This window comes from Syngnathus scovelli, chromosome 7, assembly GCF_024217435.2.
Source record: "Syngnathus scovelli strain Florida chromosome 7, RoL_Ssco_1.2, whole genome shotgun sequence".
Lineage (NCBI taxonomy): Eukaryota > Metazoa > Chordata > Actinopteri > Syngnathiformes > Syngnathidae > Syngnathus > Syngnathus scovelli.
This window is the reverse complement of record NC_090853.1, coordinates 9,001,609-9,022,077: the sequence shown is the minus strand read 5'-3', so window position 1 is coordinate 9,022,077 and position 20,469 is coordinate 9,001,609. Positions and strand designations below refer to the sequence as shown.

The window sequence follows — 20,469 nt, the reverse complement described above, 5'->3', positions numbered from 1 at the left end:
ATTCTTCTGCAGGGCAATTTGAGCCCCGCATTCCTGTAGGAGGAATTTCTGTCATTCTGGTTTCACGGTTGGAGCACAGAAGCTCTAGTAAAGTCATGTTAAGCCTAAAAGTGGAATAAAAATAAAACCCACCCTTTCTAAACATAACCAAAGACTGCCACCGCTGTATGAAATGAGAAGAAGTCACTGGTAATTTTGTTGCATATTCTTGAAAAAAGAAAAAATAAAGAATATTTCATTTGAATTGATGTCACATATTCCAGTCATTTGACAACATTAGCAGCTGCATACAAGCAGTGGTTAAACGCAAGTGCCACCAACTACATCATGAATTTGACTTGTCAAAAAATATGGTGTCATAGTTTGATATCCTGTAATATGAAATGTTTTGTACTCATTTATGACTTTTTCCACACACAGAATGTGTTCATTGTGTCATGATGGACTTACAGGATGGCTAAAATGATAACATATTAAGAAGATACTTGTTAACAGCTTTAATATGTGGTTTAGGGCGTGTTGCAAATTGTTTTTGTTTTTTTTCTTTTCAAATCAATTCTGACAAATTGTCTCAGAGGTATTATTTTAACAACATATTATGTATGTTGGAAAAGTTACAAGACTACTGTCATAAAATATCTATTTCAAATCCAGACAACAATGTTTTTCCCTTCAAAGTCCCTGGAGTCCAAAACACTTTGGGAATTTTCTCTTGCACACTTGGAAGACATTTTTGGGGATTCTCTGCAGCTCTGTCATCCCGTTCGAACTGGTACAGAGGATAGATAGGAGATTACAATGAAGTGTAACATTTGTAGCCTGTAATATTTTTACATTGTACATTGAAACCTTTCTGACAAAAGTCTACCACATGTTCTTGTGGTTGTTCTTGTTGTTTTTTCACAGTGGTGTGTAACTGCACTGCATCATACCGAGTGTCGTTACTGATATTTTCCTCCTATCATGGAGCAATATCAGACAACTGAAAGTTTTCTTCAAGTCATTGCTGTCATTATTAGTGGATTGTATTAAGTGGTTGCTATTTAAGTTTAATTGCATTCAAGTTAAAGAAAAAAAATCAAATTCCCAATTTTATCTGTTTTGACTGAGTACAATGCATTTTGCTGTAGTGGTTGAGGTCGTTCACACAATATGATGCTGTGCTGTGGTATTAGTGATAACTAATCAACTCAGAGACGAAAAGTACAGATTTATGGTTTAATTACATTTTTTATGACTAAGTCTGCGTGGCAGTTATGTCAATACTGCAATATAAATGACGGATGTTCTTTCCTTAGGAGCTAAGCCAGGACCAGAGGACTGCAGTCACCTTTAAATCTTTGCTGCCCTCTTGTGTTTTTTTTCAATTGGCTGTTGGATATTGTTCTGAGGGCCATTATGGCCTTGATTCTATGTGACGTCACAGGAACCGTTTTGTGTGTGTTTGTGTGTGTTTGTGTGTGTGTGTGGGGGGGGGGGGGGGGGGCTCTTAAGAGAATACCTGCTAAAAAAAAAAATACTGAGCCATTTGTTGTTGTTGTTTTGAGAATCCAGCAAAACAAAAGCATGCTGAATACTGGAAGTACAAAATAAAGTGTTTTTGTGTACTTGAATCTTCTGTGGAAACTAGCTTCTGTTCAATAACTGCAGAAATCCTCGTTTCATTGACTGTAACTACACAGTTTACAAGCAGCATGACGAGCATCGGTCTTACAGCATTGTTTTCTGACACAGCAGTGATACAATTACTCCCTCACACTACATACTTGGGTGTTTTCAGAAAGGGGTTATGGGAAACTACGTTACTTATGTAGAGCAACACTGCTGTAGAAAAAGCTGTGGTAAGTGGAAATGTGAGGACCTAGGCACATTTTGGCTGTGGGGATGGAGCGAATAAAAAGTTCCAAGATATGCAGACAAGAAGTGATGCACTATAAAAACAAAGCTTTGCAGACCTCAGCAACCAGTAACCGGCAAACAAACTTGTAACATTGTTTATTCTCTTGTCATCATGTCATCATCACTTGAAGACATATGGACACAATCATAGAATTTGAAAATGCACATCAGCAGCTTTAAAATGAGGTGTGTTGAAAATTGATTATTGCGTTTATTTTAAGTGATGCACTCATCTGAACATGTAATATAAGATATGAGTATAGTTTGACATTTATTTGGGTGAACTTTGACCTCGACCAATTTTGAAAATGGAGATTTTTTTTTTCTTAAGGCGTTCTATGACTTTCCTACATGGTGAACATTTTAATGCTTGCTATGTTAATAATGCAACGGTTAGGGACCCTCAGGTCTGCAGTCATGTTATAAAAGAATGTGCAAAAACACTGTAGGGCTGGAATGTCATCCAGGATTGCAGAAAAGAGGTCACACGTACACACACACACACACACAGACACATATACAAACTCACACAGCATGTGTGCATTTGTCAGGGACCATTTTAAAATACCATCCAAATTCCCCCTGACGGCCAACTTCCCCTCAATGAGTCACATGGTCCACACCGTCCCCAGCAAGCAGCGATATTGCTCCAAAACATAAAACCAAAGTGTGGAGACAGCATTTGGTAATGACATGGAGAGGATAATAGCATCCTGTGTCAAATGTGATATTTTGAGTCCAACTTCTCACCAAAGCCCAGTCCAGATAAGTTTCGCACGAGTGAAGACAGTTTTGAACTGAAAACGCCATTATGGAGCTTTTAAACAGAACCGTTAGTTTCTGAAAATCAGATTTTATTTTGGCGTATATATTAAAAAATGCCTACCAGTGAACGTGGTGAACATGCCTCTCTTGGTATGCTCAAGTCAGGTTGCAATCATAATGAAACATAATTTGTACTTAGAACACCAAATAATAGACTTGGACACAACTTTATTATCATTGGCATCGTTGAATAATCACTAACAAAACTATAAACCTTTAGCCATTTAATAAAAAGTCATACCAGTAACAAAATGTATAAGTAGCAGAAGTTGGAGTCCGTTGAATTTTGCATTTTATACCGTTATTAAGTCTCATAAAGTGCTACAGCTCCCCAGGGCCATTAATAGTGAGGCAACATAAGTCTCACAGCATATGCATAGTTTATGATGTAATGTCACAAATTAATGTGCATGAGAGCAGAGTTTCTTTAAAAAGTGCCGCATCAGCAACTATATCCCTTTTACACGAGTCCTCATTTGCGTAGTTTAGCACAGTAGTCGAAGTGTGTATATGTATGTGGGATTCAAAGTGATGATCCACACATATTATTCCTTTTGTGACATCACTTCTGGCTCAACTGCAGCTGTCTGATTGCCTAATAAACTAATCACGAGTCATTCCCATCACTACATTTTTTCTTGTTAACTAAAGAAAACAGATCTGTTTATTTTTATCTCATGTGTCCCACCATTAAATGCAACATCAGCATGTTTTTGCCACATTGGCATTTGGGTACACTGATTGAGTCAGACCGGCGCATTTCAGAAACAGGCGCTCAGACAAACATGTTAGGAGGAAGTGGTGAGGTGCTTTTACATGAATCACTTGGATCCTTTAAGGGGAAAAAAAGAGGAGGTCAAGCATTATAAATACCCCTTAGAGAGGCTCAGCGTCAATAACTGCTCGATAGCCATCATGTTATTTTGGCTGCTCCTGCCGCTGGCCATTCACTCCTCTCTGGCTGGGCCTTTGCTTGCCCAGGAAAAAGACAAGCGGCTTTTAGCTGAGGTAAGACCCGAGGCTGTCTGAGCTCCTTATCGTCAATACATTCATGATCTCTTTGACATACACAGAAGTACCTTCGACGCTTTTATGGCCTTCCGGCTGGTCTGCAAAGTCAGAAGAGGACAGGAGATTTTAAGTCCACACTTAAGGAAATGCAGAGTTTCTTCAAACTTGAGGTGAGAAACTGTGTCCAATATCAACTTTAGGTGCCTTTGAGACGTCACCCCCCCAAAATTTGAAAATGTTGACATTTCTGGCAAATGTTAGCTTTTAAAGTACATGTGGTTGAACTTTAGTTTGCAACATGAAGTCAAGTTTTGCGTCTTTTTGCCCCTTGTGCAGGTGACAGGTAGTCTGGATGATAACACATTAGACTTGATGACTCAAGCAAGATGCGGTGTCCCGGACATCGGTGAATACAATCACTTCCCTGGGGATCTCAAATGGAAAAATAACATTGTGACTTTCAGGTATGCTTCCCGGAGATGTAAATCTGTATGAAAACAGTTTTAAGAGTCTGTCATTCATTTGTTTCAGGATTTTAAATTACACTCCAGATTTGAAGAAGTCCGATGTGGACCGAGCCATCCGCACAGCGTTCAATGTGTGGTCCGCTGTGACGCCATTGACTTTTAAGAAGCTGTACTATGGCACTGCTGATATTATGATCAGCTTTGGGAGGAAAGGTACTCACCAAAAATGGTTGCATTCATTCTAATTTACTAGTGAGACCAGATTAAAGGTTAATTGCACTCTCAATGGCTGTTTGCGAGTGAAAATTTAAATGTTGCACATCGAGTGCTTGACTGAAATCACATTAAAGCGAATGTATCAACACATTCATTCTGATTTTGGTCATTGTAACTAAATCCGCTCATGCTCCACAGAACATGGCGACTATAACCCTTTTGACGGTCCTGATGGGCTGCTGGCTCACGCTTACCCACCGGGCCAAGGCATCGGTGGAGACACCCACTTCGACGAGGACGAGCACTGGAGCAAAGATTCATCAGGTTGATAACTTACTGTGAAGTAGCGGTAGCATTTCAGGAAAGGAAAAGGTGACTAATGTATGAATTTTCTCATCACAGCTTACAACCTGTACATTGTAGCAGCGCATGAGTTGGGCCATGCCCTCGGTATGGGACACTCCTCGGACCCGGCCGCACTCATGTACCCGATCTATTCATACGCAACAGGGTACCCGCTCGCTGAGGATGATGTTGAAGGCATCCAGACACTCTATGGTGACGACACAAGCAATCATACTTGACCAACCCAGCGTTGATTATTTTGCCTTTTTTCAAAATTTTAATTTCTTTCAATACTCAGGCCCCAACCCAGACCACAAAAAAGTCAAGCCAAAGCCGGACGCCCCCAAAAAATGTGACCCAGATTTGAGTTTTGATGCTGCAACAGAACTCCGAGGCGAAACCATCATTTTCAAAGACGAGTGAGTCCATGCGCAAACATATTGTAGACGAACGGAAGGACGTACTTACATACGTATGTATGTATTTATGTATGTATGTATGTATGTATGTATGTATGTATGTATGTATGTATGTATGTATGTATGTATGTATGTATGTATGTATGTATGTATGTATGTATGTATGTATGTATGTATGTATGTACGTATATCATCTGTATCAATATTGCAGGTACTTCTGGCGCATTCACCCCCAAATGCCCGAACCCCTTATCACACTGATCAAGTCCACATGGCCGTCCCTCCCCAACAAGGTGGATGCAGCCTATGAGAACCCAGAGAAGGACCAGGTTATCATTTTTAGCGGTGAGTTAAAAAATGTTTACATATGATTTAAAGAATTCATTAATTTGAATCACAATCTTGCTGTGCTTTTGGGCAGGTATCCGCATGTGGGCTTTGAATGGATACAATCTTTTGGATGGTTATCCAAAGTACATACACAAACTGGGACTTCCCAAGAGTGTGAGGAAACTGGATGCGGCTGTTTACATCAAAGACACAGGGAAAACTCTGCTCTTTCATGATGAACAATATTGGAGGTAGTGTAATGTGACAATAGTAGTGTTTTGTTTAAATATATTATGTAAACAAACTATGTAGGTCAGCAACATATCAGAAATTCAAATGGAAAATTGTTCTCAATCACTGACAGTATTAGAATGTGTTATATCGTATCGCACCGCATCACATCGTATCAAATCGTTTCATATATCCTATCTTATCCTACCCTATATCATAAATATTGTTTTTGAATTCTCAGTTATGATGACGCAAGAGGCACCATGGACAGGGGCTACCCACGTTCCATAGAGAAAGACTTTCCCGGAATGGACGAGGAGGTTGATGCTGCAGTTTATCACTACGGTACTGACTTGTTTTTCTGTGTTCTTCAATTTCACTCAAGTGAACTTTCTAAGGATATTTTTTATTGTCATTTTTCAGGATTCTTGTATTTCTTCCATGACCAAAAGCAGTATGAGTACAGTTACAGTGCAAGGAAGGTCCTACGTATCCTGAAAACCAACTTTATCCTCGGCTGCTGAGATTGCAAACGTGTCTTTTAGCACATTCATAATGAAATGAAAATTCATAGGAACGACGGTAGCAAACTTAAAATGTTTATTTACAACAGTGCTGGACACAAACACTTAGAAAATTCCCATCCTTTTGAGTGATGATACTATTTATATTTATTCTTTTTTTTCTACAACTTTGCCTCTCAAGTATTTGTAGATACTGTAGAATGATAATGTGATACTTCAAAAAGGTTTAAACAGTCTCATATTTTTAACAATTGGTGGTTTGTATGTTTTTTAAATGTATTACAAAAGAAGGGATTGATAATTTAAAAGAATGCCCATTTCTAGTACTGTACTTGTCATTTGATTTTAGTGCTATTTATAATGATGAATAAAATAAAATAAAATTATTCTCTCTCAACTGGAACATTACTTCACTGATGATCGTTGTTCTACTTTTTGGTATTTTAAACACCATGTTAGAAAAAACATTTATTATTTGTTAATCTTATGGTGTACACAGCATATTGCGCTGTTAAATATAAACCAACTTAAATGAGCTATTATTCTTTTATTCATATTGATTATATAATTTTATAGACGTAAAGAATAAAGTTTTGTTCAAACTGACATTTATGTAAGTCCGATCTTTTACACTAGAGGGGGCAAGAATTCAGATTTTGACTGCAAGAAGCTGGCACGCATGCATGCAAGTACAGTTGAATCATTTTATAGTAGCAGAAGTATCCCTCTTTACATCTGGGTTTTACATTTGTATGCCAAATCAGATACCGGATGGCGACATAAAAGCAGACGTTCAGTATTTATAAATACCTCAGCAAAATTGAGTTATTGTATTTGTTGACTGGCTATTTTTTTATTTGAAATGACAACGAAGAGGAACTCCAAAAAGTTTTGCCAATGAAAATATTGCGCATTTTTATTGATTCTACATTTCAAAATTGATCTGACATAAATTTGAGAATAAACTCTACTTTCTCCTTCTTCTTTACTCTACACAGTTAACTACTGGGCTCATCTGAAGTCTGTTGCTAAACAAAACAGCAGTATCTTTCTGTTATTATTCTGCTACTGTATATCAATTTGTGTTTCAATTGATTGTTTTCATTGTCTTTGTATTGTCTTTGTATTGTATTGTATTGTATTGTATTGTATTGTATTTGTCAAGACTCGTCTCCGGTTGTTTTATTATGTGTAGGTTGTCATGGTTTCTGTCCGCGTCTGTGTACTCGCCCCTCCCTTCCTGTGTCTACTCACAATCAGTGTACTAATCAGTCCCCTGCCTCTCGTTACCTGTCTCGTATTTAAGTCCTGTGTTACTGTGTTGGATCTTTGATGTCTTTTTGTCTCACTTCTTTGTTGGTCAGTTCCGTTTCTGTCTGTCTGTCAGTCCTGTTGTTGGTTTTGTTAGGAAGTTATGTTAGTTTGTCGGTTCCCTTGGTTTGTCCCCTCATCCTCCCTACCAACTTACTTTTCCCCCAATAAACCCTGGTCCAAGCTGCATTTGGTCGCCCTGCTCCATTCCGATCCGTGACAGTATTGTATCTTTATCTTTATCTTTATCTTTATCTGTATCTGTATCTGTATCTGTATCTGTCTCTGTCTCTGTATCTGTATCTGTATCTGTCTCTGTCTCTGTCTCTGTCTTGTAACTTTCAGACAAATCTAAATACCCAAATTATAATTTAGAAACGGGTTTCATCCATATAAGTCAGATAGTGTAGCAAATAACATTTTTGAGACGCCATTCCAGTTTTCGACAGTCTCGCGGGTAGGTCGGTTCAAGCGTAATAATCCAGAGGTAAAAAATGTGGATGTGTAATGAAGCGGCTTCGTTTGCTCATTTCTCAAGTTTAAGAATGATTCCTCAGCTCACTAATCCTTGTGTGTGTGTGTGCGTGTGTGTGTGTGTGTGTGTGTGTTTTCATGTCTGACCTCTTTGTGAGTCAAAACTCTCCATTGTCAAAGTTTATGTAAATTTAAACAGTCATTTTTAAATGTGTTGCTAATTATACTTCCATTTATTAATTCAAACATTTATTGCTGTACGCGCACTTGCTCCTTTTTTTTCTGCTCCTCTTATTTATTTATTTATTTATTGTTGTGTTATTTATTCATTATTTATTCAGCACGCTTTTGTTATACTTGTTACTTGTTTGTCTGTTGTGAGCCATGTCTTGTCACCATGGGATAGGGGGGAACGAAATTTCGGTTTCTTTGTGTGTCTTTGGCATGTGGAGAAATTGACAATAAAGCTGACTTTGACTTTGACTTTGACTATTGTTGTTGTTCAATCCTCTGGTAAAAGTAAGTTGAAAATGACTTGGGCAATATGTTATTAGAGTAATGCACTTTATTTGACTGTACTCCAAGTGCATTTGCCAGCTTTGAATGCTAAGCTCGAAGTGTTATTTTGTGTTGTTCAAATCTTTCAGGTTGTGGCTGCAGCTATGGAACTTTGGCTCGAGACTACAAAAAGACAGTTGGAGGGGAAAAAGCAATAAAAAGCAAATGAATACGCAAGCATCCTTGGAGGAAAACCTTCAGATGGACCCGCCTAACTGCTGATGGAAACCAGATGGTGGACAGAAAACGACGAATGAATCATAACAATGACTCCACTTAACTCCTGGAAACTCCCCGTGAGGTCAGCAAGACAATTGCAAAGAAAGTAATGCAGCAGGGGTTTTTTTTCGAATAAAAAATAGTAATTAAAAATATTAAACCTGACATTTAAATGGTTACAATCCTTAAAATGACCATTTCATCATTTTGATCTGGAATGAAGTGTATTACGAAATCAAATGTTATCACTTTTCACCTTTTGATATTTCAAAATGAATATTGCCTTGGTAAAGTTTAATCCAAACAAATTAATATCTGAACACATGATAATACATAACCAGTGTAAATATAATTAAGTACACTGGACGATCTAACTACCTCTTTCTTTGCACAATGTACTTCTTGAGAATACATCTGCGTGAAATCTCGCTAATCTAAATTGATAGTGTTGTGAAAATGCCTCAACCGATCACATTCTTTCCAGAGAACTGATAAGAAGCAGTTTTACAGCTCAGAGTTGTGATTAAGATCGCAAGAAGTGTTGCTATTTCACCTAGTTGGACTTCTTTTGAAAGAGTTTGAATGGCGGGTGTAGCCTATGTTAGGTTAATCTACAACACCATCTCAAAAAGTCAAGAAACCATAGAGCATGCATACTTGTTGCTGTTATGCCTCAACATGCAAGTCATATCTGTTCCACTTTGAGATCATCGCAAGATGGAATGAAGATGCAGGAAACTATTACAAGTACTAACTAATGTTTTCATTTTGTTAACTCCCACTGGTCCTCAATAGACACACCCAAAAACTATTATTATTTCTCCACTTGACTCAACATGAAGGCGGCCTACAGAAATGTCAACTTTGAATCCAAGAAACAAAACCAGGTGGCCTTGGAGACTATATTGCAGAGGTGAGCAAACTTTGGTATTTAAGGGCTACATTTTTTTCTTTATTACACTCACTACGTACTTCTATTTTGATCCACAGGTATTTATATTGCTCGTGCCCTGTCTCGCAAATCTAATGACTCAGCCAGGCAGTCACATGACCTCACACAGTCGCTGTTGGCACAAAGTGATTCATTTACATAAAACATGGCAGTAATCAATATTTACCTAAAAGAGAGACACCAGCTCACCCCGTGACCCAAGTCAGGAAGAGCAGTATTGAAAATGGATGAACAGACTATGAAAAACAACAGCTGTCATCTATATGACTGTGTCTGCATAAAAGTCAGCATTTTAGCCTACAAATAATTCCATTTAGAAATTGAGAAACATACAAGAGGCTGTTTCAGCTTGATTGTGCAAAATACAGGTCATGCTCTGTGGAATAAAATCAACACGACAATCACAGTACGTTAGTGGAAATTGCAACTGTGCACATTCAAGATGAGGAGAGAGAGAAAGCCATCTCCAATGTGTGCACAGCATTGAAAAGAAAGAAATAATTTGGTAGAAAACTCAAATTGGTTTTGTCACTTTTGCTGATTAATGTGGGCGTCTAAGTTCATTGAAATGTTATTATACATGGAACTATATACGAGTTAATTATCTATGCCTGGTGTTTCATGTTTGTGTCAACAAAGACACCATTTAAGACTATTAATTGTGGCCGAGTTTACTTTGGTTAATGTTATTTGATTTGAAAAATGTTTTAAAGTGATATTGTTGTGCAATATTTGTATTTGCACTTTTTTAAATATATATTGATATGATCAGAACAAACTCAAAGGTTATTCAGTGCTTAAGTCTTTTTTGTTTTCAACTTACTACTTAATGTATACTGAGTAATAGTTTTAGGGAGTGGACTGTTGCCTAATTTATTTATTTTTTTACACCAACATGACAGTTTGGAATGTAAAAAAGCCTGATACATGAAGTCAACTGCAACAATGCAACATTTTATATGACTGTTATGTTGTATTATTTTAATGCACACCCAGTAAAGAGTTAAGTGGTTTCATTAGGAAAAAGTCACTTTTTAACCTTGTGTCATTGTGTTCATAGACATCCTGGCTCACAGAACAAGCCTGTCTTTGTGCTTTGCAAGATGAGCCGAGCTTTTGTTTGTCTGACCAAAAAAAAAAAAAAAAAAAAAAAAAAAAGCGACAACACGCTGATGCGGTTCGTCTGCGTCCTTCATCACCGTTGCACCAATGAGCCAGTGGGCGTTCGGATCAATACCATCAGTGCAAATGCAAACATACTCTCGCTACCAAAGTACATATAAGATGGAAAGGTAAATGTAGTGCAAAGTGAGAATTGAAAAAATATCTCCACTGTGGAAAAAATTCATGAATGGACGGACGGACGGACGGACGGACTGACCGACGGACGGATGGATGGATGGAATTCTGCCTAGCAATACTTTGGAAGCACAAATATGTGAACCAAAATAAAATCTGAATATTGTTTATTTAAGAAAATCTATTGTTTTGGAGTTTTATTTTTTCATTCATTGTATTCACTCCAAACACCTTTCTCCACACAAAACTGCATGGTCACGTCGCCCCAAAATAAGATTAACACAGTCCTCGCATTGCTGGAGGGCACATTGGGAAGATAACGAAAGTCTTGCCCCATCTTGTTCAGCAAACTGTTGGTCTAACTGTGAATGCACAACATGACAATGCTGCATCAGCTCGTGGACTTTGGTGGAAAAAAATCACGAAACCAGCACAAAAACGAGACATGGGAGGTTGGAATAACTACTCTGGCTCCATGTTTGTTCAAAATCTGAACACTTACAGAGCACTCAGTGGTTAGGCTCCTCCGTACTTGGTGGTCATTTCATTGTTCTGTTAGGCCACTGCGGTCTGCTGACTGCGTGCTGTCCGTCACACAAGAATGAAAGCCAAAGATGATAGAGATTTGCAGTCTGCTGCTGCCACATTGGAGACTGTGCTGCCTTTTGTTTGGAGGTTTTTAATAAGAGTAATGTAAGACTATGCTGGTTGTGATTTTTTTATTTTCACCATGTGAAGCAATCCCTGTTATGATAGAAGTTTGATTGATAGAAAATAAAAAATACTTTCCCTGTGTTCCACCACAAATGTTTTGTGTTCCACATATGCTGGCTTCAAGTCAAATTAAAACAAAAGAGATTTTGTTTATTAAGCTGATTTGCAGTGAATTCCGCAAACGACCCCATTTTAATGTGGATCGTTTAGCGCAACGGCGCGTTGTGGGTGAAAGTGTAGGAGCACGTTGAGATGGATGGGCTTCAGTCCTAACATGCAAGTGCTTGCGGAAAAAACGCACACATCTGGAAGTGCTTTTTGCATTGGGGTCATTCACTGAGGGCCCACTTACCCTCCTCCCCCATGCAACAGAATAGTCACTTTCACAAATAGACAGTCCAGTGGGAGACAGGTGGAGGGCAGGGGGGGTGTTTGTAATTTTCTTAAAGACCTACTCGAGCATTTAAATGAATAAGGGCTAGTTGTCAAATCTCCAATCTCTTATATAACTTGTAAAGCCACACGTTTATTTGAGAACTACTTCTTTTGGGGCCTCGGGTGTTGTCAAGACAAAGGGGCCATCGTGTGAATGTTTGCTTTGTGTGGAGGGTCTTTTGTATTTATTCAAGCCTCTTTCTTTGCTTGTTACCTTGGCAGGATACCAACTTAAACTAGCTGGCTAACATGCCAAACTCCAGTACACCGGCTTAGCGCTAACTTAACAGTTTCTGAGATCTATTACACACCAGTGGTCTGTTTGTTGCTCTCAACTAGAAAGCAAAATAAGATTTTGTCTTGGAATCTTATCAAGACTGCTGCATTTATATCGCTATATATGGTAGAATCTGCTCAGACCCAAACGTTATTTATTTTCTGCTCAGACCCAAATGTGCTTGTTATTTTGAAGCGAGACACACCCGGTCTGTTGCGAAGTAGTCATTGTCCTGAGACACATGTACTTTCAACAAAATGACAAATATAGAGTGGTGACACTGTCTTTCCTCATGGGTGTTTTTTGTTACCAGTATTTACAGAGTAGACTGACACACCTAACATGTGAGACAGAAGAGAGAGAGAAAATCTCAATTTATTACACATTTGGAAAAATATAGCATTGTGATGTCCATACAAATATAAATCTCTGCACTGGATCTTTGAATGTACGTGATCTGATCGTATTAACAGCACAAGGACATGACACTTTTAAAGCCAGAACCTTGTTATGTTTTGTTGACATTCAAAAATGCAGTCTTGAACCTGGCCATTTCTTCAGTCCACAGGAAAAGGTTCATTTCTCATACGTAATGCTTTAATGGGGACAGTAAAACGGAAGTGTGGTCAATGTGGTCCCTGATAGTTTCCCTCTCACGTCATGAAATATAGGTAGCCACTTCGTCAAAGGGTATGTGGTGACCTTATGCAACAAAGCGCACATTCGGACGTGTCCATGAGTTGGCTTACAAAAATAGTCGTTTTTGTATTTGACAAGTTGGTTAGCAGTCAATATCTAAGCAAACGGTGGTGATACTATTATTAGTTAACCCCTGCTTTCAGTCGCATAATTATTTAGACAATTATGAACTTGTCAGCTATCTTAATTTAGCATCGTAAGAAACTAAGGAAGCACTATGCCGAGCTCTGAAAATGCAGTAGTTGTGAGGTGTGGAACCCGTTGTTTCATACCTTAATGTATAAGTAAGCTAATTTGTACAGTCTTTAACTTACTATAGGCTAAGAAGTCTTATGCTTTCTGATTAGCATCTAACTCAAAACAGCAGCCAAAACCCTTAATAATCTTAAAAATTGGCTAAAATAATGCCTTAATGTGGTGGTAAAAGCTGTATGCCATTGACATAATCATCAGTTCTATAAAGAACCTTTGGCCTACTTTTTTTGTGAGGAAAATAAGTGCAAACACATTGCTAATGTGTGTTCAGATGAAGAATGTTATCATGACATTATGCTTTGGATGCATATTGACCATTTCATGCCCATCATCCATTAAAGGCAACATGACACCTCTTAAAGCTTGGGGAAGAGGTATGTATGCGATTGGAAGGCACAGTGCTGGTGTAAAGACTAAAGAACAGACTGGACCGTATGTTCAGGATTACAACACAATGCCATTGCGGTTGCAGTTGAGTACCTCATAGTGTTGGGTCTGACCCAGCTGCCTGTGAAACTGGCCTTGTTTCTGGGTCCTCAAGCAGCGGATGTTCTGTCCTAGCATAATACTTTTTATGGCGGAGAGGGGAGAGAGCATGTCCCACGATAAGGACGTCACTCCAGAGCCAGATAAATTCAGCTCCTGCAGCGAGTCCAGTCCGGTGAAAACAGACAGGCTTAGTGTTTTCAGATTGGGATTGTTGGAGAGATCCAACACTTGGAGGCTCTGCAGGCCCTCAAAGCTGTGGGCTTCAATTTTCTGAAGCTGATGAAGACTGCTGAGGGACAAGTAAACCAAATCTGTCAAGTGAACAAAGTCTCCCTTTTGAATGGCAATAATGGGGTTGTAGTCCAGATTGAGGTATCGCAGTATCTCAAGTCCCGCCAGTCTTGGTACGCTCGAAAGACGGTTTGCTGTTAGGTTCAAGGTTTGAATGTGTACAAGTTTTCCGTGTGGTGTTGTGGAAATAGACACAAGCTTGTTGTGTGATAGGTCCACGCTGACGGGTTTGCCTTTTACTTTAGACACAAACACGTCCATGTTGAAGTCCCGGAAGCTGTTGTAGCTGAGATCTACTTCAGCCAGAGGAAGGCCAAAGAAGCAACCCTGTGAGAGGCCCTCCAAGTCATTGTGGCTCAGATCCAGAGTCTCCAGATAACGCAGCTTGGACAAAGCATTGGGGCTTACCTGTACAGGTAAAAAGAATCTTCAGTGACAAAACCAAGACATTCAAAAAAATCCAGGGTAGAGATAGACCTGGACAGATGCTTGACTGAAACTTTTCAGAGGAAGAGAAACTGACCACAAAACTATTTTGTTACAATCAACCATTGTTGCAACCATAGTGTTGTTGTGAGTATACTCACCATTGTAATATGATTGCTGCTAAGGTCCAAACTAACAAGGGTGGTGTAGCCCGGCCCAGCCAGGATGGTGTCTGTGAGGGGGCCCATGGCGTTGGAGGACAGATCCAGGTAAGCAGTATCCAGCGGTATGGGCACGGGCATGGCAGCTCCGGGGCCCAACCCTCGACAGTCTGCCGTGGTCAGGCTGAAGCTGTCGAACAGACCGAAGCTTTCCACCTTGCAGCGGCAGCCCGGGTGGCAGTTCATGACGGAGGTGGACCAGACATCCACCACCAGCAACGGCAGACCAAGCCAAAGCAAGAGCGCCATCATGTTCTGCAAACACAGCACATTATTTACAACAATGCAGTAGAACTTACAAAGTCAAATTAAACTAAATGTAAAACTTATCAATAATGTACTGTGGCTTTAATTTTCATATTTTACATTCATTACCTGAATAATAAAAATATATTATCCTACTGAACCACGGCAACATTATGAACAGTTAAACAAACTTTGCACTTAATTACTGATCCAATCAAAATGCAAGTCACAAAATAAAAGGTCTAAAAATAATTTCATATTTTGTTACAGCACTAACATGTCAAAATGATGATCGCAAACTACAAAGGCAAACATCATAACACACTTAATTCTCATTTGTGGTCAAATGCTTTTAGTTAGTTAGTATACCAGGCCTTTCTGTTCCAGGTCAATTCTTATCAAGCACATCATGTTCTCCAGCATTGATTTTAAAAGAAGATGCCAACTCTGTGTTTACGTCACACAGTTTGTATGGTTTTGAAGGGAGATATTGACAGACACAGTATGAAAAGAGGCTATTGTTGTGACTGCAGCTTCTTCTTGTTAGTGACTAACTAAATAAAATTGTCCTTTTATTTCATCACACAGGGTTGGCCACAAGTTTTTTTCATCTATAAGCTTGAGTAACTCGTGACAGTTACAAGGGGAAATAAAGTGTCACGGTTGAGCGTCCTGCCGTGACATAGCAGGCCGAAGCTAAGAGTCATTTGCAAAACGACAGCCACATCTGGCAAAGTAACATTTGGATGGTGAGAAATACTACACTGACTATGGGAGTCGCTGATGGTGTCGGGGTACACTTGCCTGTCTTGTGTGCCGACACTAAGAGTTCAATTCAAGATTCAAGAGTTTTTATTCGCCATGTCTGAGCGTGCCAAACAAGGAATTTGACTTGGGTACATCACAGCCTCTGTTCAACATTTAGGTGACTAACAACACTCAGGACGTGTGAAAGATGACAAGGTGACATTCCCGCATATGATGGTGTGAATGTTCATGTATGCGTGCATGTATGTGTACATGTGTGTGAGTGACAAAAAGAAAAATTCCACTGCCTATTGTTTGTAAGGCATGGGATCAGATCAGCTAATAACAAGCCCAGCCCTTTTAAGAAATGAATGTTTGCTCACCTAACAGGTAATGCAATAAATAATGTACTCCGGTTATTAAACAACTTTATGCCAAAGACTAATGTTCCACTAGTTGATCAATACTCACGGTAGCTCAAAGTCCACTATTTGTGCCTCTGTGCAGTGTTTCTTTTGACCCCTGAACTATAAAGCCTACAGGTTGGGCTTATGCAACAGGCCCTTTTACGTCATCATTATGGCCTCTCACTGAAACGAACTGTCAGCTTTTGGACTTCCACGGCCACATGGTCTGTTGGTGTGAGTTTTACAAGCGGGCACTTAAACTGTAGTTGTGAACATATAGATGTTAACCACAATGGTTGTCTGTTGGAGAGTGCTGCACTAAATCCTGTCTGAAAACATGATGTGACCAAAAAAAGAGACATCATATAAAGAACATCTCACAATGCTGAGCCGCCCTAAATTCTCAAGCCTTTATGGCTCACCCCAATTGGCATTGAAATGACAGAGGAAGGGCTTGGACAGCCCCGCCTCCTTATCAAAACACAAAAGTGGCAATTCGCTGACTAAACACAAAGACATGTGGGTGTAACTCAAGTACAGAACATGACCGAGGCATCTCATCACTTTGCTCAGTTGGAACTTTATGTTCACCCTTCCTTCAACCTTTTCTCCATCTGTGCTGAACATTCCCTACCAGGTGTACTGTTCCCCGCCTCCCCCACCAATAAATCTTCTGTTTCCACCAAATGCCCCTCAACTCACACGCTCAGAAAGAAGTGAGAACATCAACACCCCGCCCCAGTGAACAATCCGCTCTGACACCTTCTCACTTTCCGAACCTTTTATCTAAGATAAGTGAAAGGACAACTTCCTCACTCCGCTGGGGGACATCTGCATTTATGTAAGCAAAAACCACCAGCATAAAAAGCATTAAACCCATTTAACGGTTATTAACCTCCCTGACTGTGATAATCGAGTTGTTATCAGTGCAAATACATGGAATAAAATTGCTTGAAGATACAGAGAAATGATGTAAGGTCAGTCAATATTAATACAGCTGTATTCATTTACTACCAAACTCGTTGAACCTTTGTTCATTGTACTCACAGATTGAAGAGTACTGGGTAATTATAAGAAGAATAACAGGCTCAATCCTGATGAGCCACTTTTAATGTGCCTTTAAATGCACAAACAATCGGACACGCCTGCAGTTAGAACTATTTGTACATGCGAGGAAACAAAAGAAAAGAAAAACAATGTAAGAGTCAGTGAAAACAGTGAGACTTGATGCCATCTGGTGTAAAAAGTAGGTCTTAAGGATGAATAGTATTTGCAATATAATGGTAAAAAGCTTAACTAAAATTTGCTGATTGAAAAGGCTGAAATGTGTTTTTTTACTGGGAGTGGCGCGGAGAGCTCAGAGCGACATCAACGCAGAATTTCTAGGAGGACCAGAGACGTTGAGGGGTCCAGTTTTGTGGCCTCAGTAGTATGACGTTGTACGGTTGGCTTCTTCAAGCCTGGATGTCAATCTCACTGGAGATGTTTGCAGCTCGCTCGAGATGGAAATCAGCACCTCCAAATCTGAGGACATGGTCCTCAGAGGCAAAAACGGTTGAGTTTGAATGTGCTTTCCAGGTCAGGGAACCTGCCCCAAGTGCAGGAGTTCGAATATCTTTGGGCTTCTTGTGGTCTTGTTCACAAATGGGGACATGATGGGAGTGTGAGATTGACAGGCGGATCGGTGCAGCGTCTACAATTTTCACAAGTTAATGATTCCAACCATAGCGTTTCAAGGTGGTATATTTATATTTTCTTACCTTTAAAGCCATTATGTTTATATTGTAGATTTTTCATTCGTGTTTTCTTGTACTACATGCTTAAAAGTTTGAATTCAATCATAACACACATTTATTTGAGTAAGTATTTGAATCACATCCACGAACTCGGTGTTGAACACACGCAATATAGTGACGCTGTCTGGTAAAGTTAGCTCTCTCATCTCAAGAAACTATCTTAAGAAAAAGTCACTTTAAGAGAAGCCCATGCAAGCGTAAAGACAAATGGTTCCAAGTCCGATTTCTCGTTCTTGTACGTGGCAGATATACAGTTTGGTTGATGAAGATCACCTTCAGTGAATCGATAATTGAACTGCCCTCGCGGATGTCACAGTCTTGCATGATGCCTGATAAAGTTGTCCGAGCTTGGGGTGACATTGTGCGGTCAGTTGAGTGGTGACACACCGTGGGCGGTTTCTTAAAACACAGATGCCAAATGAAACCTGAGCTGACCACTGAGCTCGAAGCGTTTTTTTTTTTTTTTAAACCAAACTCCTACAACAAAAACTTTGAGCGTCTTCTACAAAAGAAGCCGGAAAAGTGGTGACAACAACTTCATTTTTTCAAAGTTCACGTAAACTTTTTACTCGCCTTTCATCCAGAGTGTCCGCGCTCTTCTTTTGACCGTTTTTCCACTTCACTTCACTGCTCCCATTTTCCAGACCCCCGCTGAGCAGGGCTTCTCTGTGTCCGGGCGGAGAGAGTCTCAAAGCGGCTTCATGAGTTTCGTCAGCTCCGCTCTGCACGAACGAACCGCCAGCGGGCGTTAACACTTAACTGAGACACTCGTATGCTCCCATCCCACTTTTCAGTCCTGCTTCTTGCCTGGCTCGTCTCGTTGGCTGGCCTTTCGAAAGGTGCCGCCTACAGGAAAGCTCAGGTTGTGAGATATAAACAATTCCGTTTTCTTTATTTCAAAGTAAAATACCAGGTTCAGTTTCACCCCGCCGACAGCGTAAAATACCCCGTAGCACTTGAGAAAGTTGCGTGAGATAAATCACACTTTCATACTAACTGTTCCAAAAGTAATTGTTAATTTCGTGAATCTGTCTGTCTGTCTGTCTGTCTGTCTGTCTGTCTGTCTGTCTGTCTGTCTGTCTGTCTGTCTGTCTGTCTGTCTGTCTGTCTGTTCATCTATCCACTTATCCATCCATCCATCCATCCATCCATCCATCCATCCATCCATCCATCCATCCATCCATCCATCCATCCATCCATCCATCCATTCCTCCCTCTCTCTCTCTCTCTCTCTCTCTCTCTCTCTCTCTCTCTCTCTCTCTCTCTCTCTCTCTCTCTCTCTCCCTACCTACCTACCTACCTACCGACCAATCTACCTGCCTACCTACCTAAATGCTTTTATTTTATAAATTTTAGACGCGATATTTCCGGAGTTGGTTCTCCTCAATAAAGTAGCAATATTCAAGTTTGGCCACAAGAGAGCGCCGCAGTTGAATTATTATGGCATTGGGCTGACTGCATTGCAGCTGCTTTTAACCATTTAATTTACCGGAAAGCAAAGCAAAATCGAAGCGATTCATTTTCCCGTGTATTTTGTGTATTGCATGGGCTCACTTTGGTTTAGTTGTAACATATTCCAGCTGTCTGAGAATTTTGTGATTGCTTTGGAATCAAGAGTTCTAGACACCAGGCAATGTTTTCATCATTTCACATTTTAAATACATAAACCATAAAGTCTCCATCCATCCATCCATCCATCCATCCATCCATCCATCCATCCATCCATCCATCCATCCATCCATCCATCCATCCATCCATCCATCCATCCATCCATCCATCCATCCATCCATCCATCCATCCATCCATCCATCCATCAGTGCTGTTCTCAAAATATTCATCAGTGAAGTGACGTGATTTTCTAAGAATGATGTAGAAGTGATTCCTTTGTTCACATACCCTACATACCCACAAACCCCAAGTGTGGGCATTGCAAAAATGTAAGTAAGTAATTCCCCTAGCTGGAGTTTTGAGTTTTTCCTTGCCCTCTTGGGAGTTTAAGATCAGGGGGTGTTTGAGAATATCTTTCGTTCTTCACATGTCCTGAGTGTTGTTGTTAGTCACCTAAATGTTGAACAGAGGCTGTGATTTACCGAAGTCAAATTCCTTGTTTGGCACGCTCAAACATGGCGAATAAAAAACTCTTGAATCTTGAATCTTGAATCTTGAAAATCAGAATACAATTAGTTCTAGATTAGGTATGGACTGATGACATATGCCATTTGAATATCCATACCCAATTTTAATTTTATGCACGATATTTATGTTGTGTTTATTAGCATGTGTGAAATTTGCCTCAGCATGAGCTATGGTGCGTTTGCGGCTCGCTCGGTAGTGACAGTGCTGAGTCATCATTCATGTCCTATTCTTGCATGCATGCAGTGATGTC

At 39.8% G+C, this 20,469-nt stretch overlaps 2 protein-coding genes and 1 long non-coding RNA gene across 4 annotated transcripts; 2 read left to right on the top strand and 1 right to left on the bottom strand.

Moving 5' to 3' along the window:
- Positions 1-3,525: 3,525 nt before the first annotated feature.
- mmp13b (matrix metallopeptidase 13b) lies at positions 3,526-6,664 on the top strand. The gene is made up of 11 exons (XM_049726876.2): positions 3,526-3,732; positions 3,798-3,905; positions 4,072-4,199; positions 4,267-4,415; positions 4,617-4,742; positions 4,821-4,976; positions 5,062-5,182; positions 5,394-5,527; positions 5,604-5,763; positions 5,985-6,088; positions 6,167-6,664. The coding sequence occupies exons 1-11, from the start codon at positions 3,541-3,543 to the stop codon at positions 6,265-6,267; spliced, it is 1,479 nt and encodes a 492-aa protein (XP_049582833.1). The 5' UTR covers positions 3,526-3,540; the 3' UTR covers positions 6,268-6,664.
- A 730-nt stretch (positions 6,665-7,394) lies between these two features.
- On the top strand, positions 7,395-11,783 carry LOC125972864 (uncharacterized). The gene is made up of 4 exons (XR_007482936.2): positions 7,395-7,626; positions 8,700-8,911; positions 9,625-9,742; positions 9,820-11,783. It is a non-coding gene; the product is annotated as an uncharacterized lncRNA (long non-coding RNA).
- Positions 11,784-12,849: 1,066 nt separating this feature from the next.
- tsku (tsukushi small leucine rich proteoglycan homolog (Xenopus laevis)) lies at positions 12,850-18,893 on the bottom strand. Of its 2 annotated transcripts, XM_049726880.2 has the most exons (4): positions 18,657-18,893; positions 18,357-18,482; positions 14,828-15,142; positions 12,850-14,648 (listed from the first exon to the last, which is right to left on the bottom strand). In XM_049726880.2, the coding sequence occupies exons 2-4, from the start codon at positions 18,441-18,443 to the stop codon at positions 13,905-13,907; spliced, it is 1,146 nt and encodes a 381-aa protein (XP_049582837.1). In that variant the 5' UTR covers positions 18,444-18,482; positions 18,657-18,893; the 3' UTR covers positions 12,850-13,904. The 2 variants fall into 2 exon arrangements, with proteins under 2 accessions (XP_049582837.1, XP_049582838.1); XM_049726881.2 differs by lacking the exon at positions 18,357-18,482 and having other exon boundaries at positions 18,657-18,890.
- Positions 18,894-20,469: the final 1,576 nt, after the last annotated feature.

What these genes read in the sequence shown, in the direction of transcription:
- mmp13b (XM_049726876.2), top strand. Translation starts at nt 3,541, where the DNA reads ATGAATCACTTGGATCCTTTAAGGGGAAAAAAAGAGGAGGTCAAGCAT. An exon ending in ACAAGCGGCTTTTAGCTGAG is followed by an intron (nt 3,733 to 3,797) that starts GTAAGACCCGAG and finishes TGACATACACAG; the next exon opens with AAGTACCTTCGACGCTTTTA. An exon ending in GATCAGCTTTGGGAGGAAAG is followed by an intron (nt 4,416 to 4,616) that starts GTACTCACCAAA and finishes CATGCTCCACAG; the next exon opens with AACATGGCGACTATAACCCT.
- tsku (XM_049726880.2), bottom strand. Translation starts at nt 18,443, where the DNA reads ATGTCACCCCAAGCTCGGACAACTTTATCAGGCATCATGCAAGACTGT. An exon ending in CAATTATCGATTCACTGAAG is followed by an intron (nt 15,143 to 18,356) that starts GTGATCTTCATC and finishes CTGTGTTTGCAG; the next exon opens with AACATGATGGCGCTCTTGCT. An exon ending in GCAGCAATCATATTACAATG is followed by an intron (nt 14,649 to 14,827) that starts GTGAGTATACTC and finishes TTACCTGTACAG; the next exon opens with GTAAGCCCCAATGCTTTGTC.